This window comes from Aulonocara stuartgranti, assembly GCF_965226115.1.
Source record: "Aulonocara stuartgranti genome assembly, chromosome: 4".
NCBI lineage: Eukaryota > Metazoa > Chordata > Actinopteri > Cichliformes > Cichlidae > Aulonocara > Aulonocara stuartgranti.
In genome coordinates this window covers 18,625,227-18,647,662 of record NC_138942.1, presented here as the reverse complement: position 1 = coordinate 18,647,662, position 22,436 = coordinate 18,625,227, and the positions used below count along the sequence as shown (strand labels likewise).

The following is a 22,436-nucleotide window of genomic DNA, read 5'->3' as shown; positions in this document are numbered from 1 at the left end:
GGATGAATTCACTTTTATGATCTATAAGGTGCAGTAAGTGCTGTTTTTACTACTCCTAATTGGCCCATCTTCACTTTCTGACTGTCAACCCTCTCTCCCGCTCTCTCCCCCCGCTCCTATTTCTGTCCAGGAAAGAGTGTTTCTTACTATCTCCAACTACATCTTTACTGCCATCTTTGTGGGCGAGATGACACTCAAGGTAACGTTTTACAACCTGTCTCTCTATTACTGCCAATGCAGGCGGCGCAGAGGCGTCGTTTCTCTGTGTTTCCTCCCATGTGTTCAGGGTTGTCTCTCGCTCTGAATTGCCTTTGCCTTAGTGACCCACGGCCCATCCTCTTCTCCTCCCTCCTTTCTCAGTAATTCCCCCGTTCCTATGGAGAATAGAGCAATTAAGCAATGTCATTAATTAGGGACTAGTCTACTCCTATGGAAGCAGTCCATCTTCAGCACTCCCCCACACTCTGTCCCTCCTCCAGTCCACTTCTATATTAAGTGGTCCTCTTTTTTTAAGTCTGTTTGTTTTTTCCACTTCCTGAGACTCCTTCTGTTCTCACCTATTTTTTTTTTCCCTGACTCTCAAATATTTTTGTCTCCTCATTCTTTCCCTCTTTAATTTTCTCTTCCTCCCTCCACCACAGAGTCTGTATTCTCTGAGAAAGACTCTGGCACAAGTGGGCCATCAATTATGCACTCCCACAATCAATTATTAACCAACCACCGCACGTCGAGGAGCTACAGCCTTGTCAGCCCCCTGGCTGAGCCGTACATGTCTCCCTTCATGTCTCTGTCTGTCTGGACTTTTGTGTGGCTTACACATTGTGTGCCGGTGGTGTTTGTTTGTGTAACTTTAATGTCCCTATAGGACTCCGCCATGTAGTTTAACGATGTATGCAAAATGCAGCTACATAAATGAACAACACTGCAGGGTTGGTCAGCATGTCTGAGGTTTCTTCAGATGCATTATTACATAATATATTCATTAATTTTGAAAGATTTCAAAGATATAATTTCACACAGAAACTGTTCATAGAGTAAATACCAGTCCTATTGCATAATTAGAATAGCAAACTCTATAGCACACTCGTTATAAATTAATTGACACTTTCATTATCGAAGGCTGTTAACATTTTGGCATTCAGAGCTAAGATGTGTGCCAGGCACTGATCTTTCAGCCATCTTGATGTTTGCACAATAACCCCCACGGTCCCTCTGAAGCTTTAGCAAACACTCAGCAAACGGCTTCAAATATCAGTTGCAGATTTTTTGACGAAGCAGACATAATGCTCCCACTGCTGCTTACCAAAACAGCATCCATCTGTGATTATGTGCCTGTACAATAACCACTCGTAACATTTAAACTCACAGACATGTTAAATCCCATCATATGCTAATATGATATACGCTAATATTTATTCACGAGTCAGTAAGAAGGGAACTGGTCTTTTGGGTGTTATGCACTAGACCGGTGGATATTACCAGTTTGTAATGTGGCGCTTCATGTCTGCTTTCTCATCTCCAGGTGGTTTCCATGGGTCTGTATGTGGGAGAACAGGCTTATCTGCGGAGCAGCTGGAACATTCTGGATGGTTTCCTGGTTTTTGTGTCATTGATTGACATTGTCGTGTCCATGGCGGGAGGGGCCAAGATCCTGGGTGTGCTCAGAGTTCTCCGGCTGCTCAGGACACTGCGTCCTCTCAGGTTGGCAGCAAGCCATGCATTTTTCTTTCTTTTTATTATCATTGTGTTTTTATTGTATCTTTTTTCCTGATCTCCTGAAAGTCAGGCATGATCATCATCATGTTTCCTGTCAATCTTTGCTGTCCATACAGTTTTTACAAACCTGTGAAAATGTTGTTCTTTAAGGTTTTAACTGAAAATGGCTAATTAGTAATCAACAATCTAAAAATCCAGTGTAGAGATTATTTTGTCCCACAGATATGTTTCCTGCAGTGTTTTGAGCTTCTGTCACTTGTAGAGGACATCGGGTCTTGTTTGATCACACAAAGCTGTGATGTAACGATATTGTTTCCATGTTTGCGTGGATTTGAGGTAAAGATGAAGGAAACATGTCCAAACACTAAAACATACCCTAAACAAATAGTTTCTGAAAATCAAGCTTTTAAAAAAAATCTGATTTCAGTTCCCGTCATTTTGAAAAGAAAGTTCATGTAGGCGTAAAGGTCTTGATGCACAGGACAAAAATGAATTGCAAGAACGGTTCAGTCTTTGTATCTGACAGTATTGTGGTTTAAAAAAAGACCTCACACTGGACTTCATTGATGTATGTTTTTTTTTCATCCATTTACCCCTCTCCTTTCTTCAGAGTGATTAGCAGAGCCCCAGGCCTGAAGCTGGTGGTGGAAACTCTCATCACCTCCCTCAAACCCATTGGCAACATTGTCCTCATCTGCTGCGCATTCTTCATCATCTTTGGTATCCTCGGGGTCCAGGTAGGAACAGCTGTCTTCAACTACTACTTCTTCCCTCACTGCACAACATTTCGAGCTGGTGTGAGGTTTTATCAGTTTATTATTTTACGCTTTAAGCTCCTTAAAGAGGTCCAGTCTCTCTAAGGAGTATTTCTCTGTTTTATATATAAGTACAGAGCTCCAAATCTTGGTTTCTTTGTCCTTGAACTGACAGCTCTTTAAAGGCAAGTTCTTCTACTGCTTGGGTCCTGATGTCAAAAACATCACCAACAAGTCTGATTGTGTGCAAGCCAACTATAAATGGGTCCACCATAAGTACAACTTTGACAACCTGGGACAGGTGAGTACCACGTGCGGTTCCTGCACTTACATGTTTTACAGTACACAATAGAAAAGTGTGTAGTTGTCGGGGTGAGGTAAGGATAACAGTGTTTTTTGTTCACATCCCTGTATTGTCTAGGCTCTGATGTCTCTGTTTGTACTCGCCTCCAAAGACGGCTGGGTCAATATCATGTACCACGGTTTGGACGCCGTGGGTGTGGACCAGCAGGTACCTGAATATAAGCTTTTATGATTTTTTGAGGAAACAACCTTTTATTTTTTTTAATCTCAGTAACTCTCTTTTTGTCTCCTTTCCCATCACAACATAATACTTCCACATCTCCAACCCCAGCCGATAACCAACAACAACCCGTGGATGTTGCTGTATTTCATCTCCTTCCTTCTCATCGTTAGCTTTTTTGTCCTCAACATGTTTGTTGGCGTGGTGGTGGAGAACTTCCACAAGTGCCGTCAACACCAGGAGGTGGAGGAAGCCAAGAGGCGTGAGGAGAAACGTCAGCGGCGCATGGAGAAGAAGAGGAGGAGTAAGATGGAAGTTAGACAGGAAATGGAGATCGAGAATAAAAAGGCTAAAAGCTAGAAGAGGATTTTAAAAAAAGGCAGAACGCAAAAGTGGTTGAAGGGGGAAAGAGCAGGGATTGAAAGGGAAGTCAGAAGCAGACAGACATTTAGAAAGCAAAAATGGGTAAAATCAAATGGAAAACTATGACAATTACCAGAAAATAACAAGACAGAGTAATATAATGCACAAAGGGCTTGAAAAGAAGAACTTTATTATCTCATTTTAGCTCTATTGTCATTATGACACATTGCGAGACCCATTTTCCTAAGCTGAGATCATCACTGATGAAAAATTGTGCTATAAAAACAGAGAGATGGAAATTGAGGCGGATTGATAATAAAAACATAAACGGCAAGTATTATGTTTTTTAACATTGCTCCAGTTCCTCTTTTTTCTGATTTTACAGCGATCAAGCCACTGAAATTATGCTTTTTAAGGAACGTCTGATTAAACAACCAGTTCTGTAACTTAAATCAAAGAGAGCTTAAAGTGAGGGTGACCTGAAAAGGAGCGTCGCTAAATCACTTTGTTTCAGACGCTGGATGACGTGAGAGCCTGCACCAAGGCTGGACAGATGTAAACTGCAGAACAATAGATTATATTAGAAATTACACACCTGATTCCTCTAACAGTTGAGGAGCTGTGTAAGATATAAATAAAAACAGAGTGATTTGCAAATCTTATGAATCCATATTTTATTTAAAATAAAACACAGAAAACACCTGTTTAAACTCAGACGTTTTACTAATTCATGAAAAACATTAGTTCATTATGAATTAATGGTAGCAACATGTTGGGACAACCAGTGACTTGAAAAGTAAGTTGTGCTCAAAAGAAACTGTTAGAATGATTGTGTTAAAAGTTGTCACTGTTGTGCTTAAAATTTGTAAACCTTGCCTTTAACTGCAGGCACATTCTATGCAATATTCTGGGTTCCTTATTTAGTAAGGAATGTTTATCTGGGATCAGGTGAGGAGCTCGTAGCTCAAAGATCCTGATCCGACCGGCTTCCCTTGCAAGTTGAATGGACTGAGCTCTGATCGTCTTGCTTCGTTCATGGGGATAAGTCTCTGAACTAGCGGGGCCTGCGAGTGCAGACCCTACAGCTAAACAGGTTAACTGACAGCAGGACTGGACTGGATATAAAAGAGCACATTAGAGAGGAAGAGTTATTGAGTATTCAATCTACAAAAAAACTGTATCTGCAATTTGTGGAATGGTTTCGGAATAATTCTTCTCAATGTAAAATTATGGAATATATCAATGTATACAGTACAGTTCATAATATGATCAAAAATCTGGAGAAATCTCTGTGTGCAAGGGATGAGGCCGAAACTCAATAGTGGATATCTGCAATCCTCAGGCAGCACTGCATTAAAAACAGGCATTAGTTTGTCATGAAAATCACTGGATAGGTTCAGGAACTCTTATATAAATCCCAGTCTGTGAACATAGTTGCTCTGTGCCATCCACAAATGCAGGTTAAAAAGCTCATTGTGTAAAGAGAAAGCCATATGTGAACATGATCCAGAAGTGTCGTCGTCTCCTTTGGGCCAAAGCTCATTTAAAATGGCCTGAGGTAAAGTGGAAAATTGTTCTTTGGTGAGATGAACTGAAAGTTTAAAATCTTTTTGGATAACATGGATGCCACATCCGCTGGACTAAAGAGGAAAGGGAGCTGGCTCAGGTCAGAAGCCTCTGATGGTATGGGGGTTCATTAGTGCCTATGGAACTGGCAGCTTGTGCATCTGGAAATTTGTTGTATTATGAAACAAAAATATAGAATAGAATAATAGCCAGATAGTAGCCAGAACCCAGCTTTTAAACATTGTTAAACACAGGGTGGATGCTACAGAGTGGTAAACGTGGCCCTATTACAACTTTTTGCAGATGTGTCACTGCCATCAAATTTAAAATGGCCTTTTTAGTTCTGTTAAAAATAAAATGAGGCTTTATTAATCATTTAATTCAGATTTTATTTATGTTTTTCACAGCCTCCCAACTCCTTTGGATCTAGGGTTGTATTTTGAAACTTCATTCCTACAAATCTACTCTAATAATGTCCAAGAAACAAAGAAAAGCTTGACTGGACTTTTTCATAGTGGGGTCACATGATTTGGGGGGGTTTCTATGTTATCTCTCTATTATTGTAGCGTCTTCACCCCCGTTTTTTTTTTTTAACAGAGGCACAGAAGCTGCCCTACTATGCCAGCTATGGCAACATGCGACTGATGATCCACACACTGTGCACAAATCACTACCTGGACCTCATCATCACCTTCATCATCTGCATCAACGTCATCACCATGTCCTTAGAGCACTACAATCAACCTCATGTAAGCAGAAGTTTACTTGTGTGTGGAAAAGTGCACGCTGGTTGTGCATATAGCTAATTTAATTGAATAGCTATGTATGTCATGCAAGTCAGGTGTTTTCAGCTTACGTGTGCTTTTCATATAAGCAGAAATACAGAAATTTCTGCAAGCTGCATCTTACTAGAAAGAACGTATGCAGGCTTTTTATGCTGAGTATTAATGCCTGTCATATCTTCCTAATTTCTTTTCTGCATCACGCCACAGCTTTCAGCCTCACGCTCTTCTTCCCTTCTCCAAACAGCAGCATCTTAAATTCCACAGACTAGTCAAAGCATCAGAAAACTGTATTCCAGGCTCCATAGCATGTATTGTGAGTATATGGAGTCCGTACAAAGGAGCTGTGATTGCACTGCTGATTTGACAAGGGGCTGCTGTCAGAGTGCTGTTACCGGTACAGTATCTGTGTGGCACATGGAGGTTTACAAGCCTGTCAGCGCTTTTGTAAGGGAGAGAAAAGTGATTATCCTTGAGATAAGATGCCCATTTGACCTTTAAAATGGAGTGAGCTTTCTCAAACTGACCGAGCATCAGATAAATATCACAGGTCTCGGCTGTGTTTGTCAGCTGTTGGTCCTGACATTTGGGAGCCTCCCACTTGTTAGAAAACACAGCTCTATTTATAAAGGGAGAAAATAGCCTCTTCAGTGACTGGAAGCTGGATTGGATGTAAAAAAATAAATAAAGCATGTTTGCATTTGGAATATTTAAATACTATTTTATATCTTTAGAGGACATAATGCGTGGTGTGTTTCTAGTGCCATGAATGGAGCATGCTCTCCTTTGGCCTCTGGCTTGTTTGATTTTACGATACACACAGTTGGACAAATTCCAATTTGCTGATGCAACTGTTAACTCACTCTACCCCATTATTTATACACACACACACACACACATGCCCCTTTTTTACTCTCTCTTTGCAGTCTTTGGATCTTGCCCTGAAATACTGCAACTACTTCTTCACCTCCATGTTTGTGCTGGAAGCAGTGCTCAAACTCATTGCCTTCGGCGTCCGTCGCTTCTTCAAAGACAGGTACAGTGCCTGTTTCTACTTTTTGTGATCAAGACGTGATACTGCTTGAAACCATCTTCCTGTCTAAGTGTAATAGTGCTTATTTGTAGCAGCGTGTTTGAATAGCAAAAAGCTTGGCAGCACAGCAGATCTCATGCTTCCACTGTGGATTTGTTAAATCTGCTGTCCAGAGATGGATTAATCTGTTTCTGAATGACAGACAGCTTTTCTTATGGCCCCACAGTGTCTAACCTTAAGCAGCCTTTGGATTAGATGTGGACATTTATATCAGTCAAAAATTACAATGTCATCCTGTGTCACTGTCTGTTCAGCTAAACCACTTATCACATATATGATGATAAAAAGAAAAAAAGCAACAGAAAAAAACCCCACTAAGTCGACTATTAGGGCTTTTGGCACATGCTATAATCTCTCAAGTTAACATATAATATAAATAGTGCTACAATAAACAGTTATTTGGTTCAAAGTGTAATGGCTAAATAAATCTGCCGTTTGCTTTGATCATTATAAGTGGAATAGCAGCTTTGACGGCATCTAGGATTATGAATGTGCTGAAATATTTGCGCTGCCGTTAAACGTTCTGTTGTCAAGTCTACTAAATAATAAGCACTACAAATATGACACTTAGCACACATTGTGGGTTCTGTCTATAATGTCTTAAGTAGTATAAAGAGCATAGTACCTCAGTCTGCTTAGCTGGAAGTTAAGAAAGCTTTAAATAATAAAGAGGTTTGTTTTTCCTACTTTGTTTCTTTTAAGCCCTCTGTCATGCCCTTATTCCATCAAGCTATACTGTGCAAATATAAACCTTAAATTGCTTACAGTTAAAAGGCTTATTTTAAGGTGCATAATAATATAATAATTACAGTACTATGCAAATGTCTTGAGCCAGCCCTCACATATAGCAAAGAACTGATTTTAGATTGTGTCTTTAGTGGACTTGATAGGCTATAGAAGCCTATCATATAAGCATGTAATCTGCTCCCATTTCTTTAGTTGAATTTACAAAAATTAAAAAAGACAACACAATTTGACTGGAATGAACTTGTAGTTTTGCACCGCAAAGAGCTATTAACTGAAAAAGGACGTATTTTGTGGGATATTTTGGCGTAGTGTGCAGTGTGTCCTTAAAAACACTATCAGCAGCAGAACAGTGTCTGAAAGTCATGAAATTCAAGTCAAAGAAATAGGGAAAAAGACCACCAAAGACCTGACACAGGACACAAGAGATGCATCTAGCCCTTCAGCCGATCCATCTACTGTTCACTGAAGCTTCATCAGAAATGCTCTCAGTGGAAGCCTGGCAGTCAAGAAGCCTTCTTTGGGAAGGGAAACGGGGAGAAAAGGCTGAGGTATGGCAGATTGCACAAGATTTGGACTGGAATTCAGTTGTAACAGGTCTGATGGAGTGATGAATCCAAATGTGACACTTTTGGTTTGGTTTTTGGAGGTCAGGACAGGAGAGGTACAACAGTGAGAGCCTAAAGCCATCCCTTAAACACGGTAGGGGCTCTGTCAGGGATTGGAGCTGCATTTGAACGAGTAGTACTGAAGAATCTCATCAAAATTAATGAAATTATGAACACAAAAAGTAGTGTGTGATTTTAAACCACCATGCAATACCATCTAGAAAGCATCTGACTGGCATCAGCTTCATTTTTCAGCATGACATGGTTTCAAACACACTGCAACACACTGGGACACTACCAGTACTGCAGGTAAAATACTGGAGATCAATTTTAAGTACAGTTGCTCACAAATGCTCATATTTAATATGATCTTCTGTTGACAAATGGCAGCCAATCAGTTAAGTGGTCCTTAAAGGGGGAGAAGCTAAAATAACAAGGAAAGAATGAACCGAGGGCAGGAGAAAAACTAAATGTAAGATAAAAAGGGATCATTTTAAACTACACTGAACAAAAATATAAACGCAACACTTTTGTTTTTGCTCCCATTCCCCATGGGATGGACATAGAGACCTAAAATTCATTCCAGATACACAATATTACCATCCCTCCCAAACAGTGGTCACAAATCAGTCCAAATGTGTGGTAGTGGGCACATCTGCTATATTGAGATAATCCATCCCACCTCACAGGTGTGCCACATCAGGATGCTGATCTGACATCATGAGTAGTGCACAGGTGTACCTCAGACTGCCCACAACAAAAGGCCACCCTGGAATATGCAGTTTTGTCTCACAGCAAAATGCCACAGATGCCACAAGCAATGAGGGAGCGTGCAATTGGCATGCTGACTGCAGGAATGTCAACCAGATCTGTCGCCCGTGCATTGAATGTTCATTTCTCAACCATAAGCCGTCTCCACAGGCGTTTCAGAGAATATGGCAGCACATCCAACCGGCCTCACAACCGCAGACCTCGTGTAACCACACCAGCCCAGGACCTCCACATCCAGCAGGTTCACCTCCAAGATCGTCTGAGACCAGCCACCCAGACAGCTGCTGGAACAATTGGTTTGCACAACCAAACAATTTCTGCACAAACTGTCAGAAACCATCTCAGGGACGCTCAACTGCATGCCCGTCGTCCTCATCGGGGTCTTGACCTGACTCCAGCTCGTCGCCGTAACAGACTTGTGTGGGCAAATGCTCACATTCGATGGCGTCTGGCACGTTGGAGAGGTGTGCGCTTCACGGATGAATCATGGTTCACATTGTTCAGGGCAGATGGCAGCTGAGAATGTCCCAGTTCTTGCATGGCCAGCATACTCACCGGACATGTCACCCATTGAGCATGTTCGGGATGTGCTTGACCGGCGTATACGACAGCGTGTACCAGTTCCCACGAATATCCAACGACCTCGCACAGCCATTGAAGTGGAGTGGACCAACATTCCACAGGCCACAATTGACAATCTGATAGACTCCATGCGACGATGTGTTGCACTGCATGAGGCAAATGGTGGTCACACCAGATACTGACCGGTTCTGGGTCCCCAGACCCCCAATAGCGCAAAAAACTGCACATTCCAGGGTGGCCTTTTGTTGTGGGCAGTCTGAGGTACACCTGTGCACTACTCATGATGTCAGATCAGCATCCTGATGTGGCACACCTGTGAGGTGGGATGGATTATCTCAATATAGCAGATGTGCCCACTACCACACATTTGGACTGATTTGTGACCACTGTTTGGGAGGGATGGTTATATTGTGTATCTGGAATGAATTTTAGGTCTCTACGTCCATCCCATGGGGAATGGGAGCAAAAACAAAAGTGTTGCGTTTATATTTTTGTTCAGTGTATGAACCAAGTAAAGCTAATGTGGTATAATCCATAAAAATATGAAGCTGTAAAAGAACAATCTCACCACCAAATGAAATGTGCCTGTCAATTGTGTGGATGTGAAATGAATACACTGAAAATCTCTCCATCTTACTGTACTCACCTTTGTTTGACTTTTATAGGAAAATCAGCTCAGCGCTTCTCTATTTACAGCCTCATCTGTTACTGCACAATGATGACACTCATGTCTTTTGAGAGCTATGCAGTGACTAATTTAGGCAGAACCAGATTTGGGAGCTCATATTATACTGATGGTAGTTTAATGTCATTGACCTATTTCAGTTACCGAAGAGAGACCAGACAGCGGGAAAAGAATAGCAAAAAAAATGGTTTGTAAAAGAGATAAGGTGGAAGACGGAGAGAGAGAGATGCAGAAAAAAGACAGATAATATATAGAAGATGGAAGCTGCAGTGATCAAAGACAAAAAAATGGAGGGGACAAATGAATGATGAAATGAGAAAGAGATGGGCGGATATAGAGAGAATTTATCACGCAATGATCAGCTGGCAATTTGTCTCTTTTTATGTAGTGTCAGCAACAGCCGCGAGCACTCATTGTGCATAGTGTGATTTACGGTATACGCTGGGGTGACTCTCGAGCCAGCTTTAGAATTGGGTCAGTGGAGTAGCAGGTAAAACGCACGGCACATGACAAGGTCTTACAGTTGAAGACACGGGTAGTTAAGTGGAGCGTGCTTCATTAGAGAAATCTGAGCTTAACAGTGTCGATAACAGAAAAGCAAAGCGCAACTTTAATTAAACCTTTTCACAAGTTGTTGCCGTCTTGTTTTCCAGATTTCCAATCTAAATGTTTCACCGCGCTGGGTGCCTCGCTGTGATCTTACATTGTATTTACCGTCTCTCATAAACACTCACACAGTCCTGAACCTAAACAAATTCAATCAGTTGTTGCCCACATTTGGTTGGACAGTCTGTTGGAAGCGCGGGGGCTGTTTTTGGACTTGAAAAGTTGGAAGCCTTGCAAATGTGGTGCAGTTTCATCAGAATAAATAAAATGCCTTTAAATTTAAGGGAGACATTCTAAAAAACAATCTCCTCCCAAATGTCTACTCACTAAATTCATAGATTTGTTGTTTTGCTGTGTGGTTTGATCCGTGGGATTTACTTTTTTCCCAATTTGCAGAACCAGGACTGTGTGCAAACACTTTTTTAGTGCACACACACACACCACCAACAACAACGAGCAGACCCAGAGGAAATATTAGTTGAATTTGACAAAAAGTGTATTGGATTAGAACGACGTACCGCACCTTTAAGTCAGATGTTGCGCTGGCAATGGTTTTCTTCAAATTGTTGGCACCATCTGTTTCCCATCTGTCCTCAAGCCTTAAAATTAAATTGTCTGACAAGATGATGTCTTTAAGGACTCTTGGGTCTGAGGAACTGTAGCATCAATGTCAGCAATGTGTAAATCTCAAAGGAGATTAATGTGTAGATGCCTCCTTAAAGAATAAAGCTCAGAACTTGGTGAACAGCCTATTTGAGTCTGCAGCAGTTTTAACAAGTGTGACTTATTTACTCCCCCAGTGAACCAGAGCGTCTGTGTTTTGTAGTCACTCTCTATATTTCGAGTTTAGTGCAATGCTTTTTTTTTTTACTCCACCACATGAGAGTGAACGTGTGAACTTGTACTAGGTGGAACCAGTTGGATCTGGCCATAGTGCTCCTGTCACTGATGGGCATCACGCTGGAAGAAATTGAGATCAGTGCTGCTCTGCCTATCAACCCCACCATCATCAGGATCATGAGAGTACTGAGGATAGCAAGAGGTAAATATGCTGTGAATAATCACATACATGTTTTTTGGTTTTTTGGTTTTTTTTGGGGGGGGGGGGGGGTTACAGTTATATTTTGATATAACCATTTCAGCTCACATACTGGTTCAAAATGTTACGATTAAACTCTAAATTTTAAGGAAAAAAAGTCAAAATGTGGAGATTAAAGTTGTTGTTTCAAGGCGAACAAGTGACCCAGCTGTTCTACCCTCTACAAAATTGTCTAGATGAGTTAGTGAAATTGTACTTCAGAAATGATTTCCCTTTTAGCACATGAACACAGTTTGGTGATAATTGTTAAGCATTAGGACAGAGGACGAGATGGTGGAGAAAGCTATAACTGGTCAGAAGAAAAACCCACACAAAGGAAAAAACTGGCAGTGGACCGATGCAAGGACATCGATGGTTACACCCTCGTGCAGTACAGAGGGAACGTGTTGTATTACAAGAAAGCTGATCAAAGTGTTTCACTGACTCACCCTGGATTTAATCTTGAAATTTTCGCTTTATTCTCAAAATGAACAATATTAATGAAAAAATTGATATAAATCTTCTATTTTTTCTTAATGTGGCCCTAATATTCTGTCGTATTAAAAGGATTTCTTACTTAAGTTAACAGAAGTTTATGGATTTTTGGACATTTGATAAACAAAAATGAATTTAAGCTTGATTAAATTAAACCCAACTTTAAAGGAAATACAAGTAGAAATGTTGTTACCACACTCCCAGAGATTTTCCTTTGTTAATATGCAGGAAAAGGCTTGACGTGAATGCTTTCGTTTTACAAGGCAAAATCATGAACTGATGTTTCCACAGATCACTGTTTCCCATTCTATGTACATGTAGCATGTAATTGAACCTGAGGGACTTCCTTCTAAATTCCCACCTCTCTCTGTCTCTCTCAGTGCTGAAGCTGCTGAAAATGGCAACAGGAATGAGAGCCCTGTTGGATACAGTAGTCCAAGCCCTGCCTCAGGTAAAAAACACTTAGTCTTTTTCTTCCTCTGCTCAGACACACACACGCACGCACACACACTCACTCCACAGTCCCCCAAGAGAAAGTTGGCCAGTCTCAATCAATAGCCAAGGGGGGTACTAGCCCCTCTTCCCTTTCTTTGTTGGCCTGTAGGCAACTCTAATGGATGACTCATTTACCACACACACTGGGAGCCTGGAACACACATATGCATCTGCGTACATATACACACAGGCAGGTTTTTGCTTGTTTTCACTTTCAGCACCACGGAGAGTTCCCAGATTCCCACTGAGACCGCAGTGTGTTAGAAACAGCTTGTAAACTAGTCTTTAGTTCATTTAGTGGCGAATTGTCCACAGAGTCAAACAGTGCCCAGGCCGTCTCTCACTGTTCCAGGGCACCTAATATTCAGCTGCCTGTCTATTTCTGTTTGTTTTTTCTAGAATAACTGTACTCATTAGAACATGAAGTGTGAAACGGCACATCAAACATGTTGTAGAAAGTATGTATGATGTTTCTGTTTGCATGCCATCTCCCCCAGTGTCTCAACACTTATTGGTTAATGTTCTTGGTGTATGCTGGTGTCATTTTTTGGAGCATTACTTTTTAACTCCATCAAAACTGTCAGAATTTTTCCAGCAAAAAGTGAAACAATAATTTCAGAATTCTGGAAAATTAAATGAGAAGATAGAGGCCACTCTCACATTTCAGTAACTTTATAATATGGTCCACAGTAAGGGCATAATTCCCCTCAAATTAAATGGAATTTTAATATATTTTATTTGAAATTCTAATGTAATTATATTTAACTACAAGTACTTAAAGGTAGGGACACTAGAATAACAAGCACAAAAAGTCAGGTTTTTACAGGACACTAGGAAATAATATTTCTCGTCTAACGTCGTAAATATGCTGTGCTTTTCACGGTACAGGTCGTATTTTGTAGTGGGTAAATTTTGCCTTTTTACATCTTTTTTTTACTTCTTTATTTAATATTCAACAGATGGATGTTCTATTATTCAACTATACCTTTTTTTATCGTATTATAAATTTGGTAACGATTATCTTTTCTTTGTACCTTACAGGAAAGAAAATAAATACCCACAAAATTTGCAGGCCTTTGTCTCCTTTTAGTCATTGTGTTTTAAATAGTGGTTCTCAAACTGTGGGGCAGGCACCACTGGAGGGGCGTGGAGCTACTGCAGGTGTTTTGGGGAGCACCAGGGGAAATGTACGGAGTGAAGCTAAGTTAAATTAACATAATTTATGGATAGGAGGGAAAATAAACCGTTAGTGTGCAGATGCTATTGTTCTAACCTTGAGTCTCTTCAAATTCAACATGAATCCTTTTAATTGTTAATGATAAAATAATGGGGTGTGGGCTATGGATCGTTTTTCAGCTTTGAAAAGTGGGGCATGACAGAAAAAGTTTTCAGAACAAATGGTCCAGACCAACAGGTTTTCCAAAAATAAATGAATGAAATAAAGACGTGTAGTGCCTTATGTAGGATACACACACAAACACACACACATACAGACAGTTTGATCCATTGACCATCAAAACTAAGATGAAGCAAGCACAGAGAAACAGGTGGCGTGTTGAAAGGAGGGCAGGCAGAGGTGAGGGAGAACAGATTCCTTGTCTTTCTTTTCTATTGATCCCGCTCTCATTAACACTGAGCCCTTCACTCTATCCCAAGGGCAACAAGGGAGGTAATTAAAACTAGGGCTAATTAAACAGTTCCAGGAGGTCTGTGTGTGTGTGTGTGTGTGTGTGTGTGTGTGTGTGTGTGTGTGTGTGTGTGTGTGTGTGTGAGGTATTGAAACAGTCAGAGTGACTGCATTATACCTGGTGAGAGATTTAACCTCAGGTCATACTACGCTATATTCCACAGTGAAAATGAAATGGCTAGCTGCCAGCTTTTCATCACATAGGACATTGAAGAGATTATTGACATTTCAACAAAGGCTTAAGAATTCAGCTGAAGAGTCAAACGCTTGATAATGCCATGGGAGGCCACAGAATATGAATTACGCTACCGTGGCACATGGCGACAGATGGCTGCTACAATAATAATTTATGAGATAAAACATCATTTCAGCACTCCACAAGTTACACAGTCGGTTTCTGCCGTTAATAGATCATGACAAGACATGGAGATGTAATGAGGGATCTATAAACTGAAAGGGTGTGTAAGCTTAATAGCTCAGTGACATGTTAAGAAATGTATTTTCATGGCTTGTCTTTACAAATAGGCAGTGAGACAAAGTCATTTACCCTGAAGCGTTCTCTGTTAATCTTTCCTCCTTAACTGATGCAAAACGGCTGCAACCTGTCACTAACAGTTTATGCCACGTTAGCGCTAAAGCCGAGCCAGATGTGTATTTATTTTTTTGTCTGGAAATGGCTGACAAAACTCCAGAAATGCCTGTGAAAACTGTAGAAATCATTTAGAAAGCCACTTTCCCTTAAGAATACAATCAAGTTTTGAAAAGGAGCAGTTAATATGCGTGTTTGCTGCCAAATTAAATCATTAAAATAATAAAAGATAGCTTCATCTTTCTCATCTTTGCAAAATATAGTCTAAAGAAATAGCAAAGTAGTTTGCATGTTATTTTGTAAGTATAGATTAAAGTCAATAATTTTCACCAAACAGATGATTAGCCTTAATACTAGACTAGCAAAACTTTATTGTTAGTTCATCATTATTGATTGGCTGAGGAATCCAGGAAGAGTAACACAGAGATACAAACTGTGTAGACACGTTCCTCTGTTGTGATGCATTTACTTCCATTATTTTCAGTCCAAAGGAGGACTGGGAGGGTTTAACTGTTATATAATTCATATTACATGTGAGGCAAGTCTAAGGGGCTAGGGAAAAATGGCTGTTTCCCTAACTGGGTAGCAAGTGATTGCAAGTGAAATTAAAAGTGAGTAAAATTTGCAAAGAGGGAGCTGCACCAAAAACCTTTGGTGATGCTTTGGTCACTAGCAGGTTGCTGCTGTAGCCAGTAGATTGTATGCAAGACACCACTTGTCTACAAACACTCCTCATTTTACCCTGCAGGCTGTAGTGAAACTTGAAAAGGTGTGATGCAAACTACAAAAGGGCAAAGGTCGCCTTCAAATTAAAAGCTCTGCCTTATCCTGAACCCAACATATTTCAAAATTTTCTCTGCTTCAAGTTTCTGTTCCACTTTTCAAAGTTTCTCTACCGCTAATTTGTGTTTGGAGACAAGTTTCTGTAAGAGAACGAAATACATGAGCTTATGATCGTTGGTCGGACAAGGTGTCTTCACCCCTTCCCCCCTGATTCAGGGCCTCCTTCCAGAGGGCAGCAGAGTAAAGAGTTCATGTGAAAGTTTGGTAGTATATTCATGGTTCTCTGATGCTACAGTTGTCCCTGATGGGTGGTAAGTGACACCTGACAGTCAGCAATAGCCAAAAACAGTGTGAAAAGTGGAGCTGGGGTTTGGAGGCGGCGCAGGAGCTTGCAATGGACAGCAAATGTGACCAGGCTAAAGCAACTTAACTAATTACAGGCCTTATCATAGATTTATCAATTGGCTGTGTAGGATGTTATCAGCTGATCCATCAGCTGTTGTGAGCTGGCTGTGAGAGCAGCTCCTTTGCTGGGATTGAAGCTGAGTTTGACTTTGTGGCATACCTGAACGAACTCCTTCTTCTGCTTTTTTTCCTTTTACTTTTCACTATATTTTAAATCTCTTTTAATCAATGCTGTTGGCTTAGCAGATAAAGTACATCAGGTATTATATAGTATGTCATTATCATTTTTAACACTTTTTGAAATCATTTTCATGAGATATAGTAACAAAGACAAACCCTGAACATATTTAAACCCTGAGCATGAAAGAGCTACTTTTAATGTATTCCACTAGATTTGTTGTTCTTTGCTGGAAAAGTCCTTGTCTGAAATTCATTGACAGCTAAACTAAATGAGAAATGTTTGACTTGGCTTCCATTTACTGAGAGCTCTCCGACTAAACCAGATATTACTATCAAAGTTCTCTTTTTCACAATTATTTTCCTCTTCAGCATGGCATCATTAAAGATCCTGCCTCAAACAGAGCCAAAAAAAAAGCCTGGCAAAGCACCACAATGTAATTTTCTTTATAAAGTTCACTTGCACAACAGCTGATGTGTAATTTCCTGTGAACAAATTCTGCCCTAGCCGCTGTAGTGTTGGTGCAGTGTTCTTCAGCTGAACTGGCAGCAAATCACAAGTATAGTTTCCTTGAAAAGTCTCTGTGCACTGAGTACTGAGGCACACATTGAATATTCCCTCATTCTCAGTGGAACAGTGCTGCTTGCAGAGCATTAAAGGCGGTGAATAGGAGGCTAGCTTTTGCATCTCCTTAATAGGATTAGAAATGTTTTAACCATACAACATCATCACTATTAGGGTGAAGCAACAGAAGGCTGTTTCGTGGCATGGATCCAAGCCAAGTCCCAAAAGCCCAAGCTGAAAAATTCACAGCATTGTGGCTTTAGTCGTGTCAAAGTCTGTTTACAGAACCAAGAAGGGTGAGAGGAGCATGACAGAACAAGTTGGAATATTGGATTAGGTCCGTGCATATCCATCACTCAGTGATTTGTTTAATGATAAAATATAATGAAAAGGAGTTTTCTTCCGAAGCCCTATAGATACTGGAAATCTTGTAAAAATGAAATTGTATTGTATGAGACCTTTTCAAAAGCAGGAACAAAAATCATTAGAATTAACATAATGTGTGACTGTAATAATACACGTACTATATTATCATCAATTTGTGTTTTACTTTGCAATAACATATTTTATGGATGCAGACGAAGCAGGGATCGATTTATTTCTAGTCATAAGAAAAACACTCATGGGACACTTCATTAGTTACACTTCGCAAGGAGTAGAACTGCCTTAATTCTTCATGCATGGCTTCAACGAGGTGCTGGAAGCATTCCTGTAAGAGTTTGGTCTATATTAACATAACAGTATTGTGCAATTGCTACCCATTAGTAATGTGAATCTTCCATTCCACCACATCCCAAAGTGAGGTGATTATTTGAGGTTTGTGGCATGATGTACTATCCTGCTGGAAGCAGCCATCAGAAAATGAGTACATCATAAAGGGATGGACACAGTCAGTAACAATAACCCAGTCGAGTGTAGTGTTTAAAAGATGATCAGTTAATACAAAAAAAAAATTCCTACACCACAACCTCCAGCCTGAACTGTTCATACAAGGCAGGTTGGATCCATGCTTTCAAGGTTCAAGGTTCTTTATTTGTCACATGCATAGTTATACAAGTATAACACACAGTGAAATGTAGCCTGACACGCTCCTCGACATGTGCAAAAATGGGGGGTAGAGGAAGAACATTACACATATATATAGTATATACATTGGGTAAATGTGCAGTAGTAGCAGCAAGCAGGTGAATTCTGTACATTAATATGAATAGACATCTGACTATTTTACAGGATAGACAATATAAACATTTCATTGTGTTTATAACAAATTGTGACCCTACCATTCAAATAATGCAGAAGAAAGTAAGACTGATCAGGCCAGGCCAAGTTTTTACAATCTTCTGTTGTAGCCTCAGTTTTCTGTTCTTAGCTGACAGCAATGGAACCAGTGTGCTCTTCTGTTGCTGTTGCCCATCTACTTCAAAGTTTAACATGCTGTACATTTGCAGAGGCTCTTCTGTGTAACTTGCTTATAACGAGTTGTTATTTGAATTACCGTTGCCTGTGTGCCTGATCTCCTCTGACATGGCATCAACAACGCTTTTTTACCCAGTGCACTGCAGCTCGCTGGATATTTTCTGGCTGTGTGTGGAAAATTCCACTAGATCAGCAGTTTTTCAAAATACTCAGCCCAGTCTGTCGGGCCAATCATGCCACATTCAAAATCTGCAATGTTATTGGCTGATTAGATATTTGCAATAACAGTCAGTTAAACAATTGTACTTCATAAAGTGTCTGGTGAGTGCATTTAGTTATGCGCATATATTAGTGTTTAGAATACGCTTTTGTTTTTCACTAAAAGGACTGTAACTTGTGCATTAGACACTGACCCGACCATAATGCCATCTACAAAGTTCTTCATTCCTGCAGATATTAAAATACTCTTTATGAATTTATGACAAACACGCAATAATACCTTTTTCCTTCTGTGTGCCCGTTGTAGGTGGGTAACCTGGGCCTGCTCTTCATGCTGCTGTTTTTCATCTACGCCGCCTTAGGAGTAGAGCTTTTTGGAGAACTAGGTGAGTTCATATAACATCCTAAAGACTGCCTTGAGATAGCAGCTAAATATTTTGTGCTCTCAGAATCAGATAGTGTTTGGTCACACTGCTATCGATTCAGTAACAGACAGTATCTATTCAGGATGGACTTAATTGGAGAGATTTTGCTTGCCATTTTCCTCTCACCCCTCTTTTAACTTCTTCTTCTCTTGATCCTTCTCGCTCTTATTCTCAGTTTGCAATGAAGATTACCCATGTGAGGGTATGAGTCGTCACGCTACCTTTGAAAACTTTGGCATGGCCTTTCTTACATTGTTTCAAGTCTCAACGGGTGACAACTGGAATGGCATTATGAAGGTACAAGGCAATAGTATGAAGATATATTTGAGTCAGTCTTATTTACTAGATTGAGTGCATGTGAAAGGCTTCAGTCTGATGCTACACTGGGTAAACATGCAAGTATATTTTTAACTGTGATTGAGAGAAAACACTATTTAAAAATAGACTCTTTAATAGTAAACTGTCAACCATCCTGGCCTTCTCTCTAATGACAGCAATGAAAAGGAGATGTGTTAGCTCAGCACAGGAAGCACACATTTCCCTACTGATGGAAAGAGATGACTGCCTCGTGCACATGTAAAAAAAAAAAACAACAAAAAACCCCACCAATTTCCTCTGAAATCACATCCACTTCCACCAGGAATAATCACATCTCCTCCACGCTCTGAGGCTGCACGGGAATCAGAGATTATGCTGTTGTGTGTCGGGTGTGGACCATTAGGCACACACTCGATGCAGGCAGTGTGGATGATAGCGGGCCACGAAGCAGGACAGCGGGCCACAGATGGTGCCCCTCAGAGTAAATCTTAGCCATTTTATCCATCAACTTGCTACCTGGGCTGTGAGAGAGGTTAGACCTGCTCTGCTTTAGTGGAAAGGAAAGCAGTAATTAGTCATGCAGTGACGATAGAGAGGAGGAAATAATGAGGGAGAGTGCAGCGGGGAGAAAAAGGAGGCACTAGCCGACTGTAATAAAAGGGAAGATGAGAGGAAAGGAAAGGGGTTAAGAGAACTGACCAGTTATTATGCTTTCTCCTCTCCAGGGGGTGAGGGGCTGTGGGTGTGGGATTACAGCAAAAATGCAAAACAGGGAAGAGAGTGCGTTTGAAAACGGAGGCTCGGATGAGGAGAAAATGGAAATATTTAAGCAAAGAAGATGGAAAAGGATGCAGAAATGATGGGAGCTTTGTGAAGGGGCACAGGGTCTGTAAATGTCAAAGCAAATTAGACAGAAAAGACCAGCTTCAGCTCAGAGGGCTAAAATTGTTATGTGTGGTCACAGCCTGGGTGAGATATGTGTACTTCCTCCAGAAAACACTTGTCACTTTGGTTCTTCTCTGCCTGAACTCCGCTGTGCGCGTGTTAACCAGACTGGAAAACCACTAATAACTTTTCAAAAGACAAAAGTAAAAATATCGTCCCCTTGTTATTTTGCACAGAAGCAAGTGTATGAAGATAATACAAGCAGGCATGACTACAAAGAGCCTTGTTAGCATGAGAAAGATAATTCTAGCAGTAAAATTACTTTTTGTTGTGAATGATTAAGTTGCTTCAGGGCTGAGCTCGCATCAATACATGACGACTTTTAAATTTTGACTCGAGACTTCTTCTCATCATCTCCGCCACTTTCCAAATATTCAAGAAGAAGCTTCTTAACCAAAGAGTGACATTTGTGATATCTTATCTGTTTTGCTCCCTTTCACCCAAAACTACCCTTGACCAACCTCTCCTCATCCTCTGTCTGACCAGGATACATTGCGGGAGTGTCCACCAGACCACGGCACTGATGTGGACTATGCCTGCAATCCAAGCCTTCAGTTTATCTCGCCCATGTACTTTGTCTCCTTCGTGCTCACCGCCCAGTTCGTGCTCATCAACGTGGTGGTGGCCGTGCTGATGAAGCACCTGGACGACTCCAACAAGGAGGCCCAGGAGGAGGCGGAGATGGATGCAGAAATTGAGCTGGAGCTGGCCCAGGGCACCCTCTGTTGCATGGGCGCCCCCGGTTGCGGGGGTGGGGGGGTGGATAAAGGACTAGTCGTTGCTGGATCGAGGCCTGGAGGCACAGCGGGAGGAAGAGACAGAGGAAGTGCCCGAGGAGAGAGAGGAGAAGGAGTGAGAAAGCTGCGACACGCAGTCACTGCTGCGCACCAGGGACCATATAACTCCAGTGACTCCAGCCAGACTATGTACTCACCAGCACAAGTGAGTCTGTCTGCGTGTGTGTGTGTGTGTGTGTGTGTGTGTGTGTGTGTGTGTGTGTGTGTGTGTGTGTGTGTGTGTGTGTGTGTGTATGTGTGAGAGAGGGAGAGAGAGAACAAAGAAAGTACATGAGGATCTTTTTGCTTGGTGGGAGTGTGAAAGGCATTTTTGTGTGTTTGATTGAATAAGCATGCGTGTGTCTTTGTGCCTGAAAGTAAGGATGAGATATCTATGACTTTTAGTTTTTTTAGCATCAGTGTCGAGCCTCATAAGGAGACTTGCTGATGTTCTCAATCTGCAGTAGTACTCTGATAGTTCTACGTCTCTCATAGCGATAAAGAGAAGATGCCCAAATGTTTGCTCCTTTCTTTCTGCAGTGTCCACTCTGTCTAAAACCTGAGTGTAGGGCTGCTCAATTAATCGAATTTTAATCACGATTACGATCTGGGCTTTCAACGATCATTAAAAATGACTGAGCCGATTATTAGCCCCTCCCTCATGCTTTACTCTCGCGCTGCTCCGTGTGGCAAATCAAGCGCACTGCTCTGCATTTCGAACACGCGTGACAACAATTAAGAGGACCCGAGGGAAGCTCGGAAAGCTAAGCAGAAGTTATTTGGAGAGGAGAGTGACTGCCGTTGGTTGAAAAGAGAGGTAAAAAAAAAACTTAAGTGGTGTGGAAACATTATGGGTTCGCGGAGTCAGACGTGGATCAAGTAGACACAGTGTGTAAACTTTGCTATGGTGTCGTAGCTGCACCACAGAGCAACACTGCAAAGTTTACATTTTTCATTTATTTCTTTTATTGCAAACATTTGCACTGTTATCAGTATTTGCACACTATTTTATATTATTTTTTTAAAGTCATTATTCAATATATTGTTATTGGTAAACCTTTAAAGCCGGTCAGAGCAGCATGCTCGTTTTGTGTAACTATTTTTAAATCCTGCTAAGCTAGCACAATAAATTTTTTTCCATATGAAACCAGAGGAGTTGTACTTACATCTTATGCCATCAGCTTGTCCTAGGTCACGGTTTCCTTCCACATATAGCTTTGCAAAAATTGCATAAAAAGCGCTTGCAGGAACAAAAACATAATATTCCAG

At 40.9% G+C, this 22,436-nt stretch overlaps 1 protein-coding gene across 6 annotated transcripts in view; it reads left to right on the top strand.

Moving 5' to 3' along the window:
* Nucleotides 1-22,436, top strand: part of LOC309705098 (voltage-dependent T-type calcium channel subunit alpha-1I-like) — a 218,399-nt gene that overhangs the window by 176,377 nt on the left and 19,586 nt on the right. For all 6 annotated transcript variants that reach the window (XM_082530674.1, XM_082530673.1, XM_082530675.1 and 3 more), the window contains 13 exons: nucleotides 131-199; nucleotides 1,523-1,701; nucleotides 2,327-2,453; nucleotides 2,647-2,772; nucleotides 2,893-2,982; nucleotides 3,106-3,298; nucleotides 5,521-5,672; nucleotides 6,632-6,741; nucleotides 11,703-11,836; nucleotides 12,748-12,818; nucleotides 19,011-19,089; nucleotides 19,304-19,425; nucleotides 20,878-21,333. In XM_082530674.1, the coding sequence (XP_082386800.1) occupies nucleotides 131-199; nucleotides 1,523-1,701; nucleotides 2,327-2,453; nucleotides 2,647-2,772; nucleotides 2,893-2,982; nucleotides 3,106-3,298; nucleotides 5,521-5,672; nucleotides 6,632-6,741; nucleotides 11,703-11,836; nucleotides 12,748-12,818; nucleotides 19,011-19,089; nucleotides 19,304-19,425; nucleotides 20,878-21,333 (1,908 nt within the window). The remainder of the gene's footprint in view (nucleotides 1-130; nucleotides 200-1,522; nucleotides 1,702-2,326; nucleotides 2,454-2,646; nucleotides 2,773-2,892; nucleotides 2,983-3,105; nucleotides 3,299-5,520; nucleotides 5,673-6,631; nucleotides 6,742-11,702; nucleotides 11,837-12,747; nucleotides 12,819-19,010; nucleotides 19,090-19,303; nucleotides 19,426-20,877; nucleotides 21,334-22,436) is intronic.